Here is a 20,932-nt window from a genome sequence, read left to right as displayed (position 1 = left end):
CTGTTTGCTACTTAGTTTGAGTGACTTGAAATGTGCAATCAGGATGTAATTGGCTGAACTCGAAAGCCCTCGGCTGTCTGCTCACATGGCCATTCAGAACAAGTAGAGTGAATACATCACATGACATCGGCGAAGAAAAATGTGAATGGGTCGGTGCATAGATTGGTACACTGATTGGGGTCCTTACTCACTGCCGCACAGGAACTGCTCTCATTTGTAGTGATAAAAACGTCACTAAGACTGTGTGGTGTATATGCAGAGCAGGAACAGGTTCTAAGTCAATACACAAGATCTTGCAGGACATAGATGTCACAGTGCAGCCAATATGGGCCATCTCTGTGTACCTGTGCTCTGAAATATTTAGTCACTGGTAAAGGCAGGCATGTATCAGAAAGCAGCTCTGAAATTGCACTAAATTTAGATTTTACTTGTTTTTAATTCTACAAAATTCCATCAGCTGATCACCCAGAAAAAAATAGGCTAATGTCTTATTACCTTTACCCTAGTGTTTCTTTTTCTAGCCATCTAAAGGCAGCACGACTTTGTTCTTTCTGTAGTCTCTTATTGATTACGTCCACTGTCAACCTGTAGTTACGTACCTACAGCAGATCCAGTTAAATTTTATGGAACCACTTGTTTACAATTGATTGTCCTATACAGTTTCCACTGCATTGTAAATCAGTAAGGGTGGTAGAGGTTGATGCAGTGCAAGCAGTCCCCACAGTCAGGCCTATACAAAAAAATGTAGATTTACATGAATGTCTGTTGTTGGAGTACAGCAAAGGTTCAAATTTGTTGAACTTTAAACATAGTTGTACTAGACATCCAATATGCTGACATAATATCAGTATTCAAGTGCAACTACTACTTGAATACTGATTGTTAAAAAATCACCATCTTGAGTCTTGGAAACATTAGCAGGAGACATTAGCATTGTAGCTGTAGTAGAATTTAATGAAAAGTAAATGTGAGATTGCTAAATCACTGTTGCACTTGCTGTTGTAATAACTCATCAGGGTCTGTAGTCTTTGATGCCACACTGTTGAGTTGTTCTTTAAAGAAGAGACTGACTATGACCCTGTACCTATTCAATCAAGCATATGGGGGAAAGATCAGTTAAGCAGGTTCTAATATGTTTCTCATGTGAAGTCTGTTTCCTTAGGCCAGAACAAATACATTCAGGAGACTGGAAAGGTTGTTTCTGTGTTCATCAGTAGCTAAGGTGGCAGCATAAATTAAAAAATCATTTCAAGTCATATTTCAAAATAAAATCTCTACAGCAGAGGTCTCCAACCCTGGTCCTTCAGTGCTACTGTCCTGCAGGTTTTCCAACTATCTCTGCCCTTCAAGTTTCTGATTGGCTGAACACACCTGATCCAGGTAATCAGCGGTGGGTAGGGCAGGGATATGTGGAAAACAAGCAGGATAGTAGCACTTGAAGACCAGGGTTGGAGACCCCTGTTCTACAGCATAGAAAATACTCAACCAAACTTTTCTTTTTCCATAAGAGTGGTAAGATGTAGCAAAAAGTTCTACAGTGACTATGTTAATGAACTTATTATGTAAAATATGTTGGGTTTTTACTGTTGCTCTTTCTCAATTCTTTTACAGACAATTAAAAGATGGAAAATATGTTTTTCGTATTTTTAGCAAACAGCAGTAACAGTTTGTGGTAGTCTGTTTTTAGGTTTGTCCCACACAGCTGAGTCCCTGTGTTTGTTTATGGCAGGAAAATAAGAAACATTACAGATCTGCTTCTATTTCTTTGATTTGCCTGTGACAAAGTCCGAAGTTATCAGTATCAAAGCTCTTAAAAGGTTACTACAGCTCAGGGAAACAGGAACACACAATAGTAGCCTCCTTTGTACCATGTTCTTTTTAATGCAATGAGACAGTGAGTAAAGCTTAAGGTGAGCTTTTTGGTATGTCTCCAAAACTTAGTTTGACCTAGTGCTTACCTTCTATTTGTTATGCCATTGATAGTACCTGAAGCTACATTGGAGTGTTCCCCAGTACTATGATTCAATATTTACTTATTTCACATTTTCCGTGATTGTGCTTGGTGTGAGGATGAGAGCTTCCAAGGAATCTTAATAGTTGAATGCTACTGAGTGTCATTTGTTTTCATAGAAGGAGCATTATGCTGTTGATAGATATTGTGAAGGGATCATGTTTCTTCTCAAGAAACCATTGCTCTTTAATACATTCAGTTTACACTGTTTTTAGTGTCGTAGTTAATTACATGTAGGTGCTCACAGTCTATATATTATATGAAAATGATTTGAGAGATCTAGGGATAAGCATTAACTTATCTATTGTTCCTTCGTTAATTGTAAGAGATCATTCTTAGAAGTTAAACTTCAACTTCATAGTCTTTAAAAATGCATTGAAACTTAAAACCCCAACTAATACAAAGTAGCAGCACTCTAAAACTTTGGACCATGTTCTAACTTTTGAAAGCATACAGTATTTCTGACACTTTGAGTCCCTAATCATTGGTCATTATTAGGATTTAATAAACCTCATTCATATCTCTGATGAGAGCTGACTGTCAAGAAACAACATTACATGCCCAGTGAAATTGTTTTCGCCCTCAAATAAGGGATTATGACAGAAAAAACAACAAGTCTATCATCTCCTTTGGCTGAGAGCCCCTAACAAGCTTTGTGTTGCTGGAAAGCTGCTGATCCAGACTGCCAAGATGTTTGCTGTAATAATATCACTGTCATATTACTGTTGCCTAAAGGGCCAGGAAGGGGATTTCCAGTTTGGATGATTGGATATTACCATTCACAGTGACCTTTGTGAGAGTTTATTCATTTTCTTAACTAAACATTACAATGTCATAACCCTTTTTCTAGTTTTTGTTTATTACCTGTAAGTACAATAATTTTTTTCGTTTTTTCCCATGTGTAGGCTAATATTTCATAGACACTTTTAATCTTTGTTCTTTGCTTAATTGAAATATCACAAATTATGATTTTTTTTTTTTATATTTGTAGAATATTTGAATGTGCTATGTTAGACTAAACACATAAAAACAGTCTGTCTTGCAACCCCTTTGATAGCCAATAACCCATCTCACCAAAATTAAAACTTTTGAACATGGATATAGTTTAATGTGGCAAGTTGTTGTCTTTGTTGTTCAACTAAAAAAAAAAAAAAACATGACATGGCTTCTTTGCAATAGCTTATGGCCACCCTTTCACACCCTTCTGGTGTGTTTTGAACTTAAATCAATCAGTTTCACTGATCTCTGGCCTATGGCTGAGGACACAGAGCCAAAGTCTGCAAATAGCTTTGACCCAGCTGAATCCCTCTGAGCCTGGCACATGATTAGATGAGAGGAACATGGTATAGTCACAGTTTTACAGTGACTAACATTTTACTTTTGCTTTCATTTTATGTGAGGATCTGCCACTCTCAGCACAGTGAGTTGTTAGGTACTGTAATGATGACCTGGACTCAACAAGAAACTGAAAATATTTCATTTTGGCAACATGAGGTGGCAAATCTGGGGTCTAGTATTACCTCTGGACTAAAGGAGAATGGTTGGTTGTAACAAAAGGCGGACCTTGGATTTTCAAGAGTTGGTAGGAGCTGTGTTCGAGTCCGTGTCTTTCCACTCTTCCTCCTTCTCTCTGTTTGCTGTTTTTTCATGCCACTACATCTTTCTGCAGTGGTAGATCTAAGATATCATTCATGTCTGTATTTCTTGGTCAAAATTGGTTTGGACAGCTAGATATAGATCGTTTTAAATTATTCTTTTGTAGAGACTAGGCCCATTGCAAGTATAGCAATACTAGATCTTCACATATTTTGCTTTTCTCTCACTGTGACACTTGCATATTTGATCGCAAGATGCTTTTCATTGTCCCTATCATTTCCCTAATAGTGCTGCTTATTGCACAGTAATAGAAGGTTTTGGTTGTGTTTGACAGCTGTGTGGTGTAGATTTGTGACTGTAGGAGGCTGAAGAAAATATAATCTGTCAGTTTTTCTTGAACAACTAACAGTCAAACAAACTAAACCTTGTCTTTTCCCTCCAGGCAATACCACTTGAACAGCAGCACTACCACCACCAATCCAGATGTGCATATGGACATGTACACTGAATTCCCTGATATGGACATTTCCAATTTAAACCACATTGGAAATGGAGACTTCCCCCAGGTTGGTTTTATATATCTGTTATACATGTTGCCATATTTATATGTGCATTAAAGTAACACACATAAATTGTAATGCCCATAGGAGCCAGTGTGAAAACAGTCTACTCAAACATAATTAGATGTATTGTATTTTCATCACCTTCTTACTGTTTGCATAATTTCTTTATTTTATTTGCTTATCAGAGGAAAGACCATTTCTCCCACCCACTTCTTTCATCCTGTCTTCTGAGTATTTAGCCCAGCTTAATGTACCATAGATCGGCCTGATTAAAGCTCAATGTTTTCTAGACAACTGTAGTACCATCATTCTTGTCAAGGTTTGTTATTAATAAGACACTGTACTTTAACGTTCTTCTACACTTCCACACTGCATCCTCGGAAATCTGTGCTTGGAATGAGTCACCAAAGTGAGATATGTTTCTGAAAAAATGTAGAGATGTGATTTTTTTTTTTTTTACCTTTTTGTGAATATTTTGGTGTCTTTGGAGTTAACCCCTGCCTTTTGGATTCAACTCTTAGCCTAGCACATTCATTTCAGATGTGAAATGCTTAGCTGAAGACAGCAAAGTAAAAGCCTTCTGCTCACTCAAATATTTACCCCTAGATTCTAGATGGTTACTGTCCTTCATTTGCATTTTCTATTTCTGTGCATTTTTATTGTCCTGGCGGCTGCTTATAGTTTGCACTGCATGAATGGGAGCCAATTGTAATGATACACACCAGTGAGTCTCTAATGTGAAGTCTGTTTGGGCTGAGCTGATGACTGCCATTTTGGAACCTTATTAAAACTCAGTATGCTATGATGATGAGTTTTAAAGAAGGGCAGTCATGGGTTACCACATGAGCTGAAAGTATTTGCCTCATGCCCATCTAACAGTGGAAAAGGCACAGCTACCAGGGATTCATTTTTAAATACAGGGCCAAAGCAGTACATCCCAGAATATAGGGTGAGGTCTGACTGCAGTGGCAAGGCCAAAAAGCATTTCTTAAGTGAATCATCTTTTTCTTTTTTATACTGGACAGTACAACATTATATTACTGCTGTTAACATCCGTGTGCATTTCTTTTTCAGAGAGCAGGGATTAACAACACTAATAGTAGTTCTAATAAAAACTCTTTAGAGTGAGGCCTGTGGATTATTCAAAGTGACCTAGACATGGTTGAGATTTTCAGTGCTTTGACAACCGCATATGAAATTCCATTTACAGTATCTCTGATCAGCATTTCAGAGACAAAAATCTCCAGTAGGTAAAGCTGAAACTACTGCTATCTGCATCACTAGACAGCACTAGGAGTAAGTGGAAAAATATGTGCTGTTGTTTGACAGTTTTAAAGTGAAAGACACTGAAACCACATCCTACAGTATGAAATTACACACACCGTATATTTATTATACCACTATAGTTAATTTTCATGCACTATGCAAATTCAAATGAATACAGGTTTATCGAGATGTTAAATAAACCACTTTAAAATGCAGTGTCTGCAATATGTTTTAGACTTCAGTCAATTTGTTTTTAATCCAGGGGTTTTGAGTTAAGTTAGGTCAGTACAGATCGTAACAGTGTTAACAATTCTGATTTGGAAGTTTCACATCATATTTGAGGCTGACTGGTTTATATATGCAGAGTGTGTAACAATTTATTAGCTCCTCATTATCTCTCATAGGAATCAAACGTCCAGACATCTTTATTAACTGGTGTTGTAGAAGTTTGCAAAAGTTTGACGGGAACCAAAAGCAGACGCAAAAACTACACAGAAGAGTTTCACTTCATGTTTGTGTCCAGGTGTGTGGATGCGTGTAGGGAAAAAAGAAGAATGCTCAAAGTTATATAGGGAAATGTTGGTGTTAGTGTTTTAAGCTGTTGGAAATTTTGAGAACAACAGTTACACACGCATGGAGCTTCTCATACACAAGAAACTGATGTGCCGTCCCCAGCACGTGTTTTGGCACATGGATTTAATGATTCACGTGGGGTTTCCCTAGCTTTCCATCTGCCTGGATTACCCGTGTAGCTATAGCTGTCTTCCTTATATGCAAGTGTGTGTGTGTGTGTGTGTGTGTGTGTGCGCGCATGTGTGTGTGTGGAGCTCCTTCCTGATTGGTGCGTTATTGCAGCATGTTTGTCTTCCCGGAATTGGAGAATGGAATGAGAGTGTAATGTTATGATGCCTGTGTGTGTGAGGGAGAGACATTTTGTGCTTGTGTTGTGCTTTCTCAGCTGTTCCTTTTGGTTCTGGATACTCCACCATGTGAGGCATGCAGAGAAAATGTAAGTCACAGGGTCATCATGACTAATCTAAACTAAACTCCGCCTTACTCTCAGGCCACCCTCCATTCCCCCGTCCACCCACTCTATCAGCGTGGCATGTCAACACTGCCCATTTTTTTGTATCCGTCCACAATCAGAAAGCAGGATTTCTTGTTTTCATTGCACTGTTGAAACATGACAGCACAGAAGATATTTGGGCAAGAGTGTCAGGGTGGAATTGTAGATGTTATTGTTTAGTTTGTCAGGTGACTGCCATGTTTACCTCTTCCATTTCCCTTTTTCAGTTACAGTTGTAGAGTCATTAGTGAAATTGCCTTTGGGTTGCACGGCTTCCCACAGTGTTACAGTTTGTTTATATAGTTCAGCAGAGCTCTGTTGGAATATCCTCGTATTGTAAGGCAAACACTGCTGCAGCATGTGGACAGGATGCCTCTCAGTCGAATTCTGGAAACTTTGTATAAGAATTAATAGACTTCCCTTTGAGACTCGATATCCCTATTAGATTATCACTCAATTACAATGCATCACTAGCTAACAGCTAAAATAGAATACATGGTCAACCTACAATCATGTGGATGACGCTGAGATCTGACATTTTTAATGACATTTGACATGTACAATTGAATTTGGCTTCAGTGGCACCAGTTACATCATAGACTTAGGCTTAAACTTGGACTAAACTTTATTAATCCAAAAAGGAAATTGCTTGGTCACAGTAGCTGAGTTACACACAAAACACCCTTGAGAGAAATTATAGTAAAATGAGATAAAAAAGTAACATAGATAAAAATTAACTATAACAAATATAAATATAATACAAACAGGCATACCAGGCATACACACACACACACACATATATATAGATAGATAAATATGTTTGCCTTATATGTTTACAATTTGTATAAACTGACAGTTTCAACACACGCACAGTAGATGATTGAACAAAACCAGGAAACTACACGTTTGATATTTATGATTGAGGTGCTGCCCCAATTAGGAGCAGTAAAATAATCATGTTTACAGCACAGACAAGGGTTTTTTTTAGACAAATAATCTATTACAAGCCTTAAATTGGGCCATAACCTTACAGTCACTGGAGGGGCCAAATTGGGCATAAAATCATGTAGCGTGTCCCCAGCCTAACCTATATCAAAGGCAGCAGCTCAAATTAACACTTAATGTTTTCTTTTCAGGAAAGTTCCCCAGAAATTACACATTAAATATTTTCCAGGGAGATGCTGGGAAACAGAACTCCTTAACATATATAGTAACACAAAACACTCTTGGCCTCAGCACAATAAATAATCAAATACAGAATACTTTAATGAAATCAAATTGAGGCTTTATCATATTTACTGGCCTTTTTTTAGGTCTGTACAAGAATCAGTAGTAGCTTGTTTCTTGAAAAACAAAAGTTAGTCCTTTAAAGAGAGTTGAATGTTAAACACACTGTGGTTTAAAGGAGAATTTGCCATAGTGATGCCTGCACACCTGCCAAAGCTTAAGTTGGGTCATTTGTGGCTCTAAAGCATATGAAGCTTTATGAAGTGCGTCAAAATGAAAACAAGACATACTGGAAGACAAGAAAGAAAACATAACTCATTCGCTAACCACTCTGGCTAACCTCAAAGAGTGAACAGCACTTTGTCAATACACAATAACACACCTACTGTATAGTATGTATTGTACATACATACACCAGGTCACGTTCGGGCAATTCTCAGAGTCCTATTCTTCCACTTCTCTCAGTAGTACATACACATGCTCCTCTGTGCACAGTGCACTTCTAGAAAGAGTTCTTTGCATTAAGTCTTCGTATATGGCTCTTTGCAGTTTTGTTTTTGTGAAATTGGAATCCCCTTTCCCTGCTGTCTATATCATCCAAAACTCTGAATGTGTCCTCTGCTTTTGCTCCATCCTAACTGTAAGGCAAGGCAGGTTTATTTGTATAGCAGAATTTCATTAAAAAATGCATAGCATTAAAATACAGTCTTAATAAGAATAATTGAAAAATAATGAATAAGATAGATATAAATGGTAATAGATAACATTACATTACATTACATTAAGGCCATCTATTTAGATATATATCAATATTTTTAAAAACAATACAATATTGATATTCCAGACCCTAATATTAATACTCCCTCCGGCTATAAGAGGCTGCTGTAATTTCCTCGGCCAGTGGTAGATGGGGCCAGTCCTTCTTGTACAGCGCACGTCTTCATCTTTTCAGACCAGAAGCAAACTAAGTAATGAGTGAAATGTTAAAGATTTTAGCAGCACCCATTGTCCTTTAAAGTGGTTCATTGGCTATATTTTTGGCTTTAAAGTTAAAGACAGCACTTACATGCACTTTTGATTTTTATGGCATATGATATAGCATAGCACATGAATGTAAGAACACTGACATATGCACTTTATTGTCATGTTCATACTGTATAAGAATTATGTGCTCTTCAATAAATTGTAACATAAAAATGAATTAAAATAGTTTAACTCAGTTATCAATATATTGAGATGTGCGTGCCTATTATTAGATTACGTTAGTGGTACACAGCAAGGTGTATTTTCAGCACCATTTTTAAAATGATGTTAAGTATTGAAATATATGGCATTATATATTGGTATCACATAGAATTGTATCATACCATACCACACCACACTGTATCGAGGTATGCATAGCAATGTGACGTCCTTAACGATACCCAGCCCTAATGACGTTAGGTAGCTCTTTGGTGCCCAGAGGCTAACTGGATTTTAAAGGTCATCTTTTAAGAAAAAACATGTATCTTTGCATAGAAACACCCCATCATTTCACCCTTATTTTCAATAGACAACCATAATACTTTAGAATCCCATCACCTCCAAAATGTCAAACTTCATAACAAGAGGTTTTTTTATTATGCACAGTATATTTTTAAAAAATCCAGTTTATATAATTGTACAAAATGGTTTATTTCACTATTTATTTTATTTGAAGAGAAATCTCTGTTCTCCTCTGCTGCAGGGCTTACATGTCTTGCTTTTCTTGGGGTGAGCCAATCATGATATAAATCAGTTGGTATTTCTCAGCTACTTCCTAGTAAGTCACTCTAGTGCAGTCATTTGAATGGCCTAGATTAAAGGAGGAAGTTAGATGTTAATTTGAAGGGTTGTTTAGGTGCAATGTTTTCCTTGGAGAGTGTGTGCTCCATTTTATCTACTGCAGCTTAGCTTTAGGTGCTTCAGCCTCTATTTATACTGTGCTGTTAATAAGAATTGGGTATTTGATAAAGCATACTCCTAACTCCTGAAAGCTAAGTGTAAACCTATTGCACTGTTGCTTACATTGCCAGTTGCATATTGTCAGTGCCTATGTATTTGCATTTACAAGATGATATAGCAAATACTAATTGCAAATTACAGTAATTACAAATTATTATTTTCATGCAACAGAGGAAGTTAAATGTACACAACAAAGCATTTCCTGCAGCATGTCAGACAGACTGTATGTATAACTTTACACCCCAGGATAAGCTAGCATGTCTAACTGAAGTAAAAATGAAACCATAAATTGATGAGAACTTTCTAAAATCTAGTCATTAACACATTCAGTTTGATGTATCCCTAAATTGTCACGTTACACATTGTCACCAGGCTTTTATAAAACAACAGGAGTGTGTATGAGCATATGACGAAGAGGCTGCATGTTAAATGGCTTGGACACCATCTGTGTTGATGTGTCAGCAGAGTGAGGCATTACCTTCCTTCTGTAGCCACTGATGTAATAGTTAGGTGTGTGTATATTTGTGTGTTTGTGTACTGTGAGGAAGCTTAACAATGATCTATCCCTCCTCATTTGAGTCCCACTAACACACATACATATGCACACATATACACACATTATTCAGAGGATTCCCACTCATACCACGATGACACCATGGACAGGCGCCACTCCGTCTCTGAGTGTCTGACTCCTCTTCAGTCCAGCACAGACGGCCATTACGGTACCTCACCATGCTGACTTGATATCATGTATTCCTGGAAGCAGAGTGTGCAAATTGACCCCTTCATTGCGTTTAAGAAGAAGATAAATCACATTATTTATGTTTTAAATTTCCACCACAATTTCCTGATTTATGGCTGGCTCTTAAACAGCTAACATTGTTTTTCTGTCAGAAAAACTGAATGTTACCACGTTGCTTTTGATCACCATCTTGGATTTGTTGAAATATCCCATTTGCCATTAGATTCCCAGAATTCTTTTTTTTTTTTTTTTTATCGCACCACTAGTTCCAGTAAGAGCAGTGATGAGATATTTATTTGTTGTTGTGTACAGACTGAAGTGAACGACTCTTGAACGACTCTTTGACTAGGCATATTTGCAGCTTGCCCTTGACCTGTTAATACACTTCTAACCACTTCAGCTGTCTCCTTGTTATTTTCAGCTGCCCATAAAATATTTTCAGCTGCCTATTACAGTTGCCTGTAAAGCATAACTCCTATTGGACGCCCATGTGAAAACTCTAAATGTGTTTGTCTGTCTCTGACGTTTTGACAGTCTAAGAACTCAAACCTGCTGTGATCTGCATTTGCATTCACCTCCCTAATTAGCTAATCAGACAGCTCCTTTGTTTTCATCTAATTAGCTGTTACACCTCTACGCTATTATTTTATTAATCAGCAACATTATTACTAGAACATCAGTCTTGAAATTAAGCCTGTGCAGACACAAAAAAAAAAGAGCAGAGTATGAAGTAAGGCAGGCAGCCAGGCAGGGAGTCAGTCTCTAAATATAATAATCATTAAATAGTGGCCCAGGCCCATTAAACGTAGCGGTAAGCAGCGGGGTGTGAGGAGCAGCCAGGTCCAGAGCGCAATACTGTTTACACTACAAATGCGGTTGAGTTACACCATGTACAGTAAAATGGGCCCGACTGCCAGTAACTCTAGTCACTTACCAACAAAAGCATCATTTCCTGAAAGCTCCTCCCCTCCTCCCTCCCTCTTCTCCCCACCTCTCTCCTCCCCTCCCCTCCTCTGTTCTCTCACTCACTCCCCAACCACCTTTTTGAGCTCGGAGGAACTAGTCCACAATCACTATGACTAAGCCCTGTATGCAAATACCTGACTGTCCTAGTGAAGCAGGAAGCATGTTTTAGACTTGCCCGTGTCTCTGTCAGAGCACCACAGCTTGCATGTGTGAGCTCATTGCCCTGAGCGTACCTGCAGCAGAGGCAGATGTGTGTGTTGAGCCAGAGAGGAACTGTGAAAGGGCGAGTGAGAGTCCAGTATAGGGTGGAAGTGCACCAGCAACACTTTGACCAACACATGGAAGAAGCTGTTGCACTCAGGGGTTTAAGGTGAAGTAGGAGTGTATGTGTGTGTATCTTACCCCCCCCATACTGCAGCGTTTGGACCCATGTCTCTCATGCAGTTCTGGACTAAATTGTATTCACAGCTGGGACGACCTCTTCCCAAGGTACTGTTTGCTTCTTTTTGCCGTTTCTTTCACTGATGTTTTAAGACTTGGTATTAGTTTGTATTTAAAACTGCTTCCAGTTTGATATCATGACCAGTTCTGTTGTTGTTAGTTGAAGAACTAAAAGTTTTTTTCCTGAAGAGTTTTAATCGTCTTAACCTAGAAACGTCATAAGATAAGTGAGTGTTTTACTACCCACTTTTGACTTTTTATCCTATACTTCCTTGAATGAATTTTAAAAATACTTCCGTGTAATTACAGCACTAAAGGGGACAGGCCTTGATTTTTTTTTTTTTTTTTTCGTCTCCCGGGTATGTTCCTTCTGGCACTTGGCCTACATTGGAATCTATCTGTTATTAAAATAGCTTGACAATAAAAGAAGTTCATAGTCACTGAATGGTTAGTGGCAGGTAACAGACATAAACTGTGTGAAGGTAAATTTTAGTTCTTCTGGATTTGGAATGATGTTGAAAAATGACCTGTTAGCTAGTGAAGCTGTGAATTTCTTTTTTGGCACACCATTGTGCCAGTCAGTCAGCGCCACTGAGACTCTGATTCCCAGCCAGGAACTATGACAAATGATTGTCTGCCTCACTCCTTGTTGTCTTCCAGTAAGTGCTTGAACCTGATATCTTGTCAGTGTAAATAGCACTCTTGCTGGTTTTCTGGGTGTCTATTGAATATGTCTGTTGTGCTGTAGTGTGAATAGAACTACATTGTTGTTAGATTTGTCAGATTTGTTTCCACAGCATTGGTGGAATTGTCATTCATTTATGCCTAATGACTTTATTAGGGTATGGCTTGTTGAGCCCATTTACACAGAAATTTCTGATTGACTAATTTTACCATCGTCAGCATTTTATACTTCCCAGAAAAGGGAGAAGGTATACTTCAGTTGGTTCAGTAGTTTTTATTTTAAACAATGTTTCTTTTAAAAAAAGAAATAAGTGCATAGCAGGCTAAAAATGAGTTGTTTATTTGTAATCCTGTTTGTACTTTGACTGTTACATGGAAAGTTATGATTTCATTTAGGTTTCCATTGGATGATGAATCCACTGGCAGTAAAATATACGAATGAACATTAGGTCAGACAATGGGTGATCCTGGAGTCCCTTGGCAAACTGAGACGTGTCTAAGTATCCAAATATTTATAATATAATATATAATAATTATAATATAATGTAATATAACACTTTCCTCTTTTGTACGATCAGGTCAACAATTTTTCAGGTCTGTCAGGTACTCATTAGGAATATTAATCCCTAGTAGTTCCACGGCACAATAAAAAGTGTATTTTAAAGTTCCCCTGAAACACATCTGAGACTTAGGTAGTTGGAATTAAACAAATCAAAGCTAAAGGTCTTTAGTGCAAGATACCTGACTATTGTTTTAAAAACCCACACAACTGTGAAACTAAGGCTAGGGGCACAGCAGGGCAGCCTCTTGGTGGGCTCATGTCGTCAGTTTCCTGGTATTACGTTAAACCTCAAGCATGACCAAAGCGTGCAGCTTACGGGAAGTGAATAAACAATGATGGAGAAGATGAGTGAGAGCATGGGCTTTGATGATGAATGGTGGAGTGAGAGCAAGAATATAGAAGAAGGGTCCTGTTGTGCAAAGAAAGATTGAAGGTTGTTGGTTTGCTTATCCTGCATGTTGACTTTCTAGTATCCATCCATGTCTGCAATAAGTAAACATGTTTCAAGAGGGTTTCCACTACACATGCAAGAATGTAACAAGGGAAGTGCAAGGTGAAAAGACAACATTACTGGGTGATATTCTAGTTATTCATTTTTGAAACAATCCATGCTACTTTGATGCATGATCCACAAAGCCACAAATTGGTCAGGTCTGACAGCAGATGGAAAAGAGAACAGCTGCTTCAGTCAGTTGAAGGCGTCAGTTTGTAAGGTGTTACACAGATCTTCTGCTTTTACTGTTAATGAGTAATTTCATCTTTACATCATCAATCACTTGTAGTGACGGCAAAATGAAAAGATTCTACTTTTCTCTGTGACTATTTCTGCTAATAGATTAGTTGTAATTGTAATTTTGGAAGTTCAAAACTTAAGTAAGTCCCTGACAAACAAATACTTAAGTTAAAAAAATTGATGTTAAATACTTGTTTCAGTAGTTCTAGTGCAAATCAATCAAAGCTTTCTGACAAATATTGTAAAATGAATAAATGACCAAAAAAAAAAGAATCAATACACCAGCGGGTTTATAATGTATGAAGGTGGTTGTTTAGTGCTCTACATTTGTACTAAAATCCATCAAGATTCATATATTAAGTTATATTGTGTTATCTGTTTTTACTATCCACATCAAAGATAAACTAGCACAGCATTTTAAACTCACACTTTCAATCTAAGTTGACGTCAATCCCCAAAATAACTTGCTGGCATGATCAGACTCCTAATGATTAACTTGACATGGTCAAACTGTCATAACTGTCATAAGTCGTCCACTGTGCTCAGGATTTTTAACGAATAAATTCCTGTTCTATTCACCAGTTAGTTCTAAGAGCCAAATCAGCAACTTACAGGCATCAGGCCCACAATCTGTAGAAAGAACATTGTAGTGGTCTCTTAACTACAGGTGTGTGAAAGGTTCTGTGTTATTTAAAGGAGGAAGGAAGATGAGAGCAAAGTTGTTTCACTTGACTTGTTTGATTTCATACAAATACAGACGTTCTTGTCATCTAGTACTGTCTCCCTTAAGCACATAAAAATGGGATATTGTAAAATGTTCCCTAATGTTACTGAGATGTTTCACTTTGAATTTTAGTGGAGCTTGTACTATTTAAAACCAATTTACACAGGTAAATTAACATGAAATACTGTATTCAAGATTTCAACAGGTAGAGCAAGTGCTAGCAGAGGTAACCAACATCGGTACGAGTTTCGGTTTTTCTCCCCGAAGATAATTAATCTGCTTCACTTTGGGCATGTAGTTCTTTAAAGTTACAATCAGCTGACACAGTCACATAGTCTCACACAAAATGTAATACCAGTTTCAGTGTTTCACTTATACAATTTTCTCATGTGACTGTTAAAAATGATAGCGTTGAACCTGAAATGTGATATGCTCTGTTGAAATTTCTGCATAACTGAGACGTCATCTTGCGTCAACACTCCCCCTACAGCCACTTTTCTCAGCACTGAGGATCGAGGCACACACATGCAAATAGTTTCTCTCACAAGTGCACACGCACATTTACAGTGAGTCATTTTTGGTCTTAAGTTTTCTCAACAAATCTTGTCAGCTCTCTTCTTTTCAACATGGAGGAAGATAAAGTCTAATCCTTTGGGACACTACTCTGTGAATGTCAGCTTATTCTTAAGAAACCAGGATATACAGCAGATGAAATCCTCCTCATTGCTTGTGCTTGTCTTTTGCTTTTTATTTTAGTTCTTTCCTTTCTGCTTTTCATTTTTTACTTGAGGTGTGCTTCTTTTTACATGTTGAACTCTGTTGGTCTATGTTTTGCTGGAGAAAGAAATAAATTACCAGAACATTGCTGAATAGTAAACAAGCTCCTTCGTTCGGCTGCGAGCTGGGACACATGACATGGCATCCTTTTATTTTCCAGAACATATGAAAACGCTGGAAAATTCCAGTAGGCTTGTAAGCAGCAAGCTGTCTCTGGCTTATTTTACTCAGACTTGGCACGACATGAAGGTCTGCCTGTCAGGAGGTTGTCGAACTGGGTATACCGCTTTGATTGGCCTAAGAAGTTGTGTTGTTGAGAGGGAGTGCTAGACGTAGCTGCTGGTAGGGCAGACAAAGATCAGACAATGATTTCTGTTTGACCCTACAATTATAGACATGTAAATATAGTAAAAATTCATAATTTTTCATTATTTCTCAAGGTATTTAAATGAAAATTGTGATTCAAATTATTGTCACATCACTTTCAGCGCTACAGGCTGTGACTGGAGCTTGTGTTTAGTGAAATTGCTAAAACTTTGCTGAGCCTTTCTCTAGATGTATAGAGACCTTCAGGATTCTGCTAGACTTTTATATGTGAATAACATTGTATAGATCATGTGTGCTCATAAAAATACATTGCCTGCTTGACAAATTGGCTCTTCGATCAAAGCTCTGTGACAGGATAAGGTAAATTAAGTCTCAATGTGAAAGACAGGCCGTGCAGACCACAAAACACTTCATTTGCTGAACTATTATACGTGACAGTAAATCAGAAATCAAAGGAATCTCCTCAGTAGAAAGATAATCAAGTAGCTGGTATGCCATAAAGTCGCCGTGTGCCTTGAGTCTATGAGGTTAAGGAAAAGGAAAAGCTTCGAGCTGTGCTATTAAAGTCACAGCCCATCAAATATGTCAGGGATGTAAGACAGCTTGGCAAGAGATAATCCAGAAAAAAAGAGACACCAATGATGGCTTTTCAGCTCCTGGGCCCCGACCCATCTCATGAAAGGACACACATGCTGGCCATCAATTAGGTTTTGTTTACTGCATGGACAAGGTCAACAGCTGACCCTAGAGGGGAGAACCCTGGGTGGGGTTTGTTTAAGTCAGCTGACCACTGTGTGGGATGATCGAATACACACACACACACACACACACACACACACACACACACACACACACATACAAAAGTACAAAGCACAGGAGCACAGGAACATAAGGACCCTCTTGGCTTTAATAGGACTATGCTAGGATACATTATTTTACTCAACAGAGATTACATTACAGAAAATAGCCTTGGCATTTTATTAGCATTCTTGGCCCTTGACCTCTGATTATGATTTGACTCACACACACACACACACACACACACACATCTTTACCACTATTGTTACAGCAACATTTTCAGGCTGAGGCAGGATCTCTGTAGCCATACAGAATAATAAGAAAGGACTAAAAAAGGACCCAGAGGGGAAAGTATTTTTGCTCTAACAGCCCAGAGCCCTTAACTTTGTTCATAATAAGGCTCTTTTTCTAAAAAGGCCCTCAAGACAGTACTACACTACAGTAGTACTGTGGTTACAGTATTAACCTCAGATTAATGTGTGAATTATCCGCGTGATATGGTGCAGTGGTGTGGTAATATGATGGAATTTTTGTTTTTTGTTGTCGTAAGTATGTGGTAATGACAATATCTCCCAAAAAGCAATAGAGCTACCTGCTGATTACTGTGAGGTAAAGGTAAGGGTTGGGTTATAGAGATCTCCTTTGCACTGCAGAGTTCTGTGGGCAAACAAAACTAGGATAAACACACAATGAGAGGTTGAAAGGGCAGGGGAAAAGATTGCAGAGGGATGGGCAACAAGGGGGATGGACTTTAAAAAACTGGGAGAAAAAGTGAGAGATGACAGAAGGGTAGGGGTGAAATGGAGAATCATTTAAGGTGTCTATTTGTCTATATACTGTATGTGGGTGTGTGGGATAAGTGGGAGGCCAGGATTACTTGTTTCCTGGCCTTGGAAAAGCAGCCAGAGCTGGCTGGCAGTGTGTAGGAGGGGAAAAGCCCTGGGCTTGGCCTGCCTGCCTGGGCCTTCAGCCTGGCCTTGCACTGCAGCAGGTTATTGAGTTTAACAGGATGTGGCCTAGGGCAAAATGTTATAGTAGTGTATATATGAAGGCTGCTCTGTGATTACGGGGAACTTTTAGACTCTAATATTTAGCAGTAACTTAAAATAAAAGCAGCAGTAGTAGTTTATTGCTTATCTTGTTTCAAGAAATTATCAACCTTTGGTTTGGTCTTGAACTGCAAATACAGTTAATAAAATAACTGGGGGTTTCTACATGTGGTAAGTCACAGGAGCACATACACAAACACTAAGTCAGTAATTTGATTTCAGGGGCCTGGTGGTAGCTTAATAGAGCTTATCGGGAAATATATGCCCCATCCACTGAATCTTTTCTTTTAACAATGTGCATAATAAAGATTTCTATCTAATTTACTTCAACCCCTTCAAAGTTCTGTCAGTAGAACAAAGCTATCATTGATGGGATTTTTGATTAGAAGCCCTATTTCCTTTAATAGGAAAGAGCAGTATTTACAAAGAGAGGTACACAGGCCCATGGAAATGATTGTTTATAAAGCGAACTAAAAGATAAGTCTGCCAGAATTCCTTGTATGGTAACGCCTAAGCTTATCATAGGGACTGTGTCAGGTAATGACCAGTGTCATTGTAGTCATTATGTCACAAATAGGTGTTTGTCACTTCTCCGGATCTGCATGGGTAGCACAGACTTTGTTTTTTTTACCATTTTGTACTTTCTCATGTTTATTTTAGTCTGAAAGCAGCTGCTTTCCATGTTTAGATTTTTATTGGAGCATTCTTGAGAAAGCATATCGTGTGATAATGTTTCAGATCATACTCATGCTGTGAATACATCAGCTCAAACAGATGATGACGCCAAGCTGTTAATGGGCAGTTAATGTTAAGAGGTGCATTTTTCCAGTTTCTGATTCTTAAAGCTGATAACTTCACAACCACAACCATCAAGCAACTCTACAGCTCTGCAGGCTTTCACTGAGCTGGGGAGGCTTCTGCAGCCGTTTTTCACTGCAGTGTTTGCCTCTATTAATCATCAGCTGGCAGACAGCTGTCATTATCCACCATTCATATACAATTTACCGCTTCTGTGGACACATGTTGTAATGTACAGTCTGTACATATGTGTGTTTAGCTTTTATGCAAAAGTCCCTTTGAATGTGAGGTTGTGTGGATTGCACATTGCCCCGTGTTATGACTGATTGTTGGTCAGATGGATGCCGGTATATAACTTTACTGTATGGGTTTGTAAGGGGATGACACAATGCTGGCTTCACCATTCATAGCAGTGGAGGAACTGAAGTGAAAGAACACATGAAAAAAGAGGTTGGACAACAGACAAGAAAAAAAACATGCACACAGGGTTTCACATGTTCACAAACATGTTTTTTTTTTTTTTTTTTTTTTTTTTTAGCTCTTCCCAGAAATGACACTAAAGAGTTCATGTAGATTTAATTTCCTGAAAGACACACGCACATACAAACACACACATTCAGATATTTTTCATTGCACGGCAGAGAAAAAGGAGATTAGTAGCTGTACGGTTGTGTGGCTCTGGTCTGTGGAAGGAGCCAGATTACCATCAGAGCAGTTGGAATTCAATCCTTATCTCTGTTTGGCAGGGCCCCGTCTTAGAACAGTAGGTGAACTAGCCCTGGGTACAGGTCTGCCAGGGGACAAACACTGCTGTCTCTGTTACACTCTGCTTAACAGCTCGATTAGCATGGTGCTGGGGTCGGCCATGTCTTGGTTAGCACCAACCAGGCTGCTGCAGTTTTCTGTAATTCCTCCGTGTCATAATAACAACCCTCCACCAGCACAGTACACTCTGTTAAATGGGTTTAACTGATGCGGAAAGGCAAGAAGTCACATTTTAATATAACATGGATCAATGACCTGCAGGTCCAAATACAAATCACATATTTGCAGAAGAAATTAATTGAGGGCTACTCTCAGCTTGAGTTTGAATAATCTATTGTGATGCATCACACTGAAGTCATTAGAAATTATTTCATGACCATAACCATTTTTACAAGCAAAGCTATTAAGACGACTTGTATCTTTTTGTTATCCAACTGTGTTTTTGCATCTGTTTAGGTAGATTTTTTTATTTTTTTTTTAATTTGTTTCAAATGATGGGTGTTGTGTTTAGAAAACTCCGAAAATAATCATGCTCAGTAAAATGTATGTGATTTACTGCTGCAAGAAATCCATCTGTCTGCACTTATCTGTGTTTTTTCACAATTATGCTTCTGTGGAATGACTCCTCTGGTGACACAGCGTCCCATTTTGGAGCCTTGTTGTTTACTCATCTGTCTTCAGTCAGAAGAGCCAAGAAGGGAGGGAGCAGATCAAGGGGTGACAGAGAATAGAAGGCGACACAAAGACAATAAGCTGACAAGATTAACAAACAACATGTAGAGAGAAAGTTACAGGTTATGTGTGGTAGTGATATTTTATGTCTACTTCATCCTCTCTGTCACCCCGAAAAAGGCAGTTGTTCTACTCAGCTGTCTGCACGGTAGAACAGCTTGGGAGAGCTTGCTTTCTGAGCTCATGCCTGATCTTGCCCTGAGAAAGCACACGTACACACACACACACACAGAGGAAAGAAAAGAGAAAGGTAGGGCGAGAGAGTTGAAGAGAGAAGCATAATCACAGAGCTACCAGCAAACACTGATAAGCTGAGTGCTGGACCGTTAGAAACAAAACACTTTCCAGCACACAAACATCCTCATGTTGGCGTCAGCAAGTTGATTCTTTAGCATCAGAGGGCAAAATTATACACATGTATCTGTAAGTTCACACAGGACTCAGCCTGTGTTTGTCTGTCTGCTGTTCACCTCCCTCACTATTCCCCATTCCCACATAATGTAGTCATGTTAACACTAAGAGGGCTACGTCTTGTTTTCTCATGGTTGTGAAACATTTTCAGCTGTTCTCTGAGTAATAGCTAACTTTTAACTATGACAGAGGTCAGCGCAGCTTCTCAGCAATTATTAGTAGCATCGTTATTATTGAGATTGAGTCAGCGTCACAAATAGTCATTTCTGTTTCTAGTTTATACTTGGGACATAGCACAGCAGTGTTCTTCTCCTAAGTCACTTCTTCAGTCCTAACAGGATATTGTCCTTCCACCCCACTCTTCACTACTTACATTATTTTTATCAGAAAAAGTAATTACTCTTTAGATGCTGTAACAAACCACTAATTATTTTTAAAAACCACGGAGCAATTAAAATAATAGAAATGTGTAAAACTAACTGTTAAATGTTTGCATTGCTACAGTCATGAGTGGTATGTGTCTTCTCAAGTGAGTAAGTGTATTTCCCAAAATGTGGAAATCTTTTTAAAATTAGCTAAAGAGTGAAATGAAATTGCTGAATTAGCAAATAGAGTCCTCTGGGTTGTGTTCAAGGCCTCTTCATGGCCCTCTAGAGGGTTTGGCTGAGATGTGGGGGTGTGGGAATCTCCACACATGGCCCATAGAGTATA

The 20,932-nt window shown here is 38.5% G+C and overlaps 1 protein-coding gene across 6 annotated transcripts in view; it reads left to right on the top strand.

Annotated features, from left to right (window-relative positions):
- The window catches only part of sbno2b (strawberry notch homolog 2b), a 59,272-nt gene that overhangs the window by 16,882 nt on the left and 21,458 nt on the right, over window positions 1-20,932 (top strand). For 4 of the 6 annotated variants that reach the window (XM_026304560.2, XM_026304559.2, XM_026304558.1 and 1 more), the window contains one exon: window positions 4,050-4,173. In XM_026304560.2, the coding sequence (XP_026160345.1) occupies window positions 4,050-4,173 (124 nt within the window). Of the gene's footprint in view, window positions 1-3,530; window positions 3,594-4,049; window positions 4,174-11,509; window positions 11,910-20,932 lie in introns of those variants that run through there. The other 2 variants (XM_026304561.1, XM_026304564.2) reach the window with 2 other exon arrangements.

Source organism: Mastacembelus armatus, chromosome 4 (assembly GCF_900324485.2).
Source record: "Mastacembelus armatus chromosome 4, fMasArm1.2, whole genome shotgun sequence".
In the NCBI taxonomy this organism is placed as follows: Eukaryota; Metazoa; Chordata; class Actinopteri; order Synbranchiformes; family Mastacembelidae; genus Mastacembelus; species Mastacembelus armatus.
Note: the sequence above shows the minus strand (reverse complement) of the source record. Positions and strands in the feature narration are given on the sequence as shown.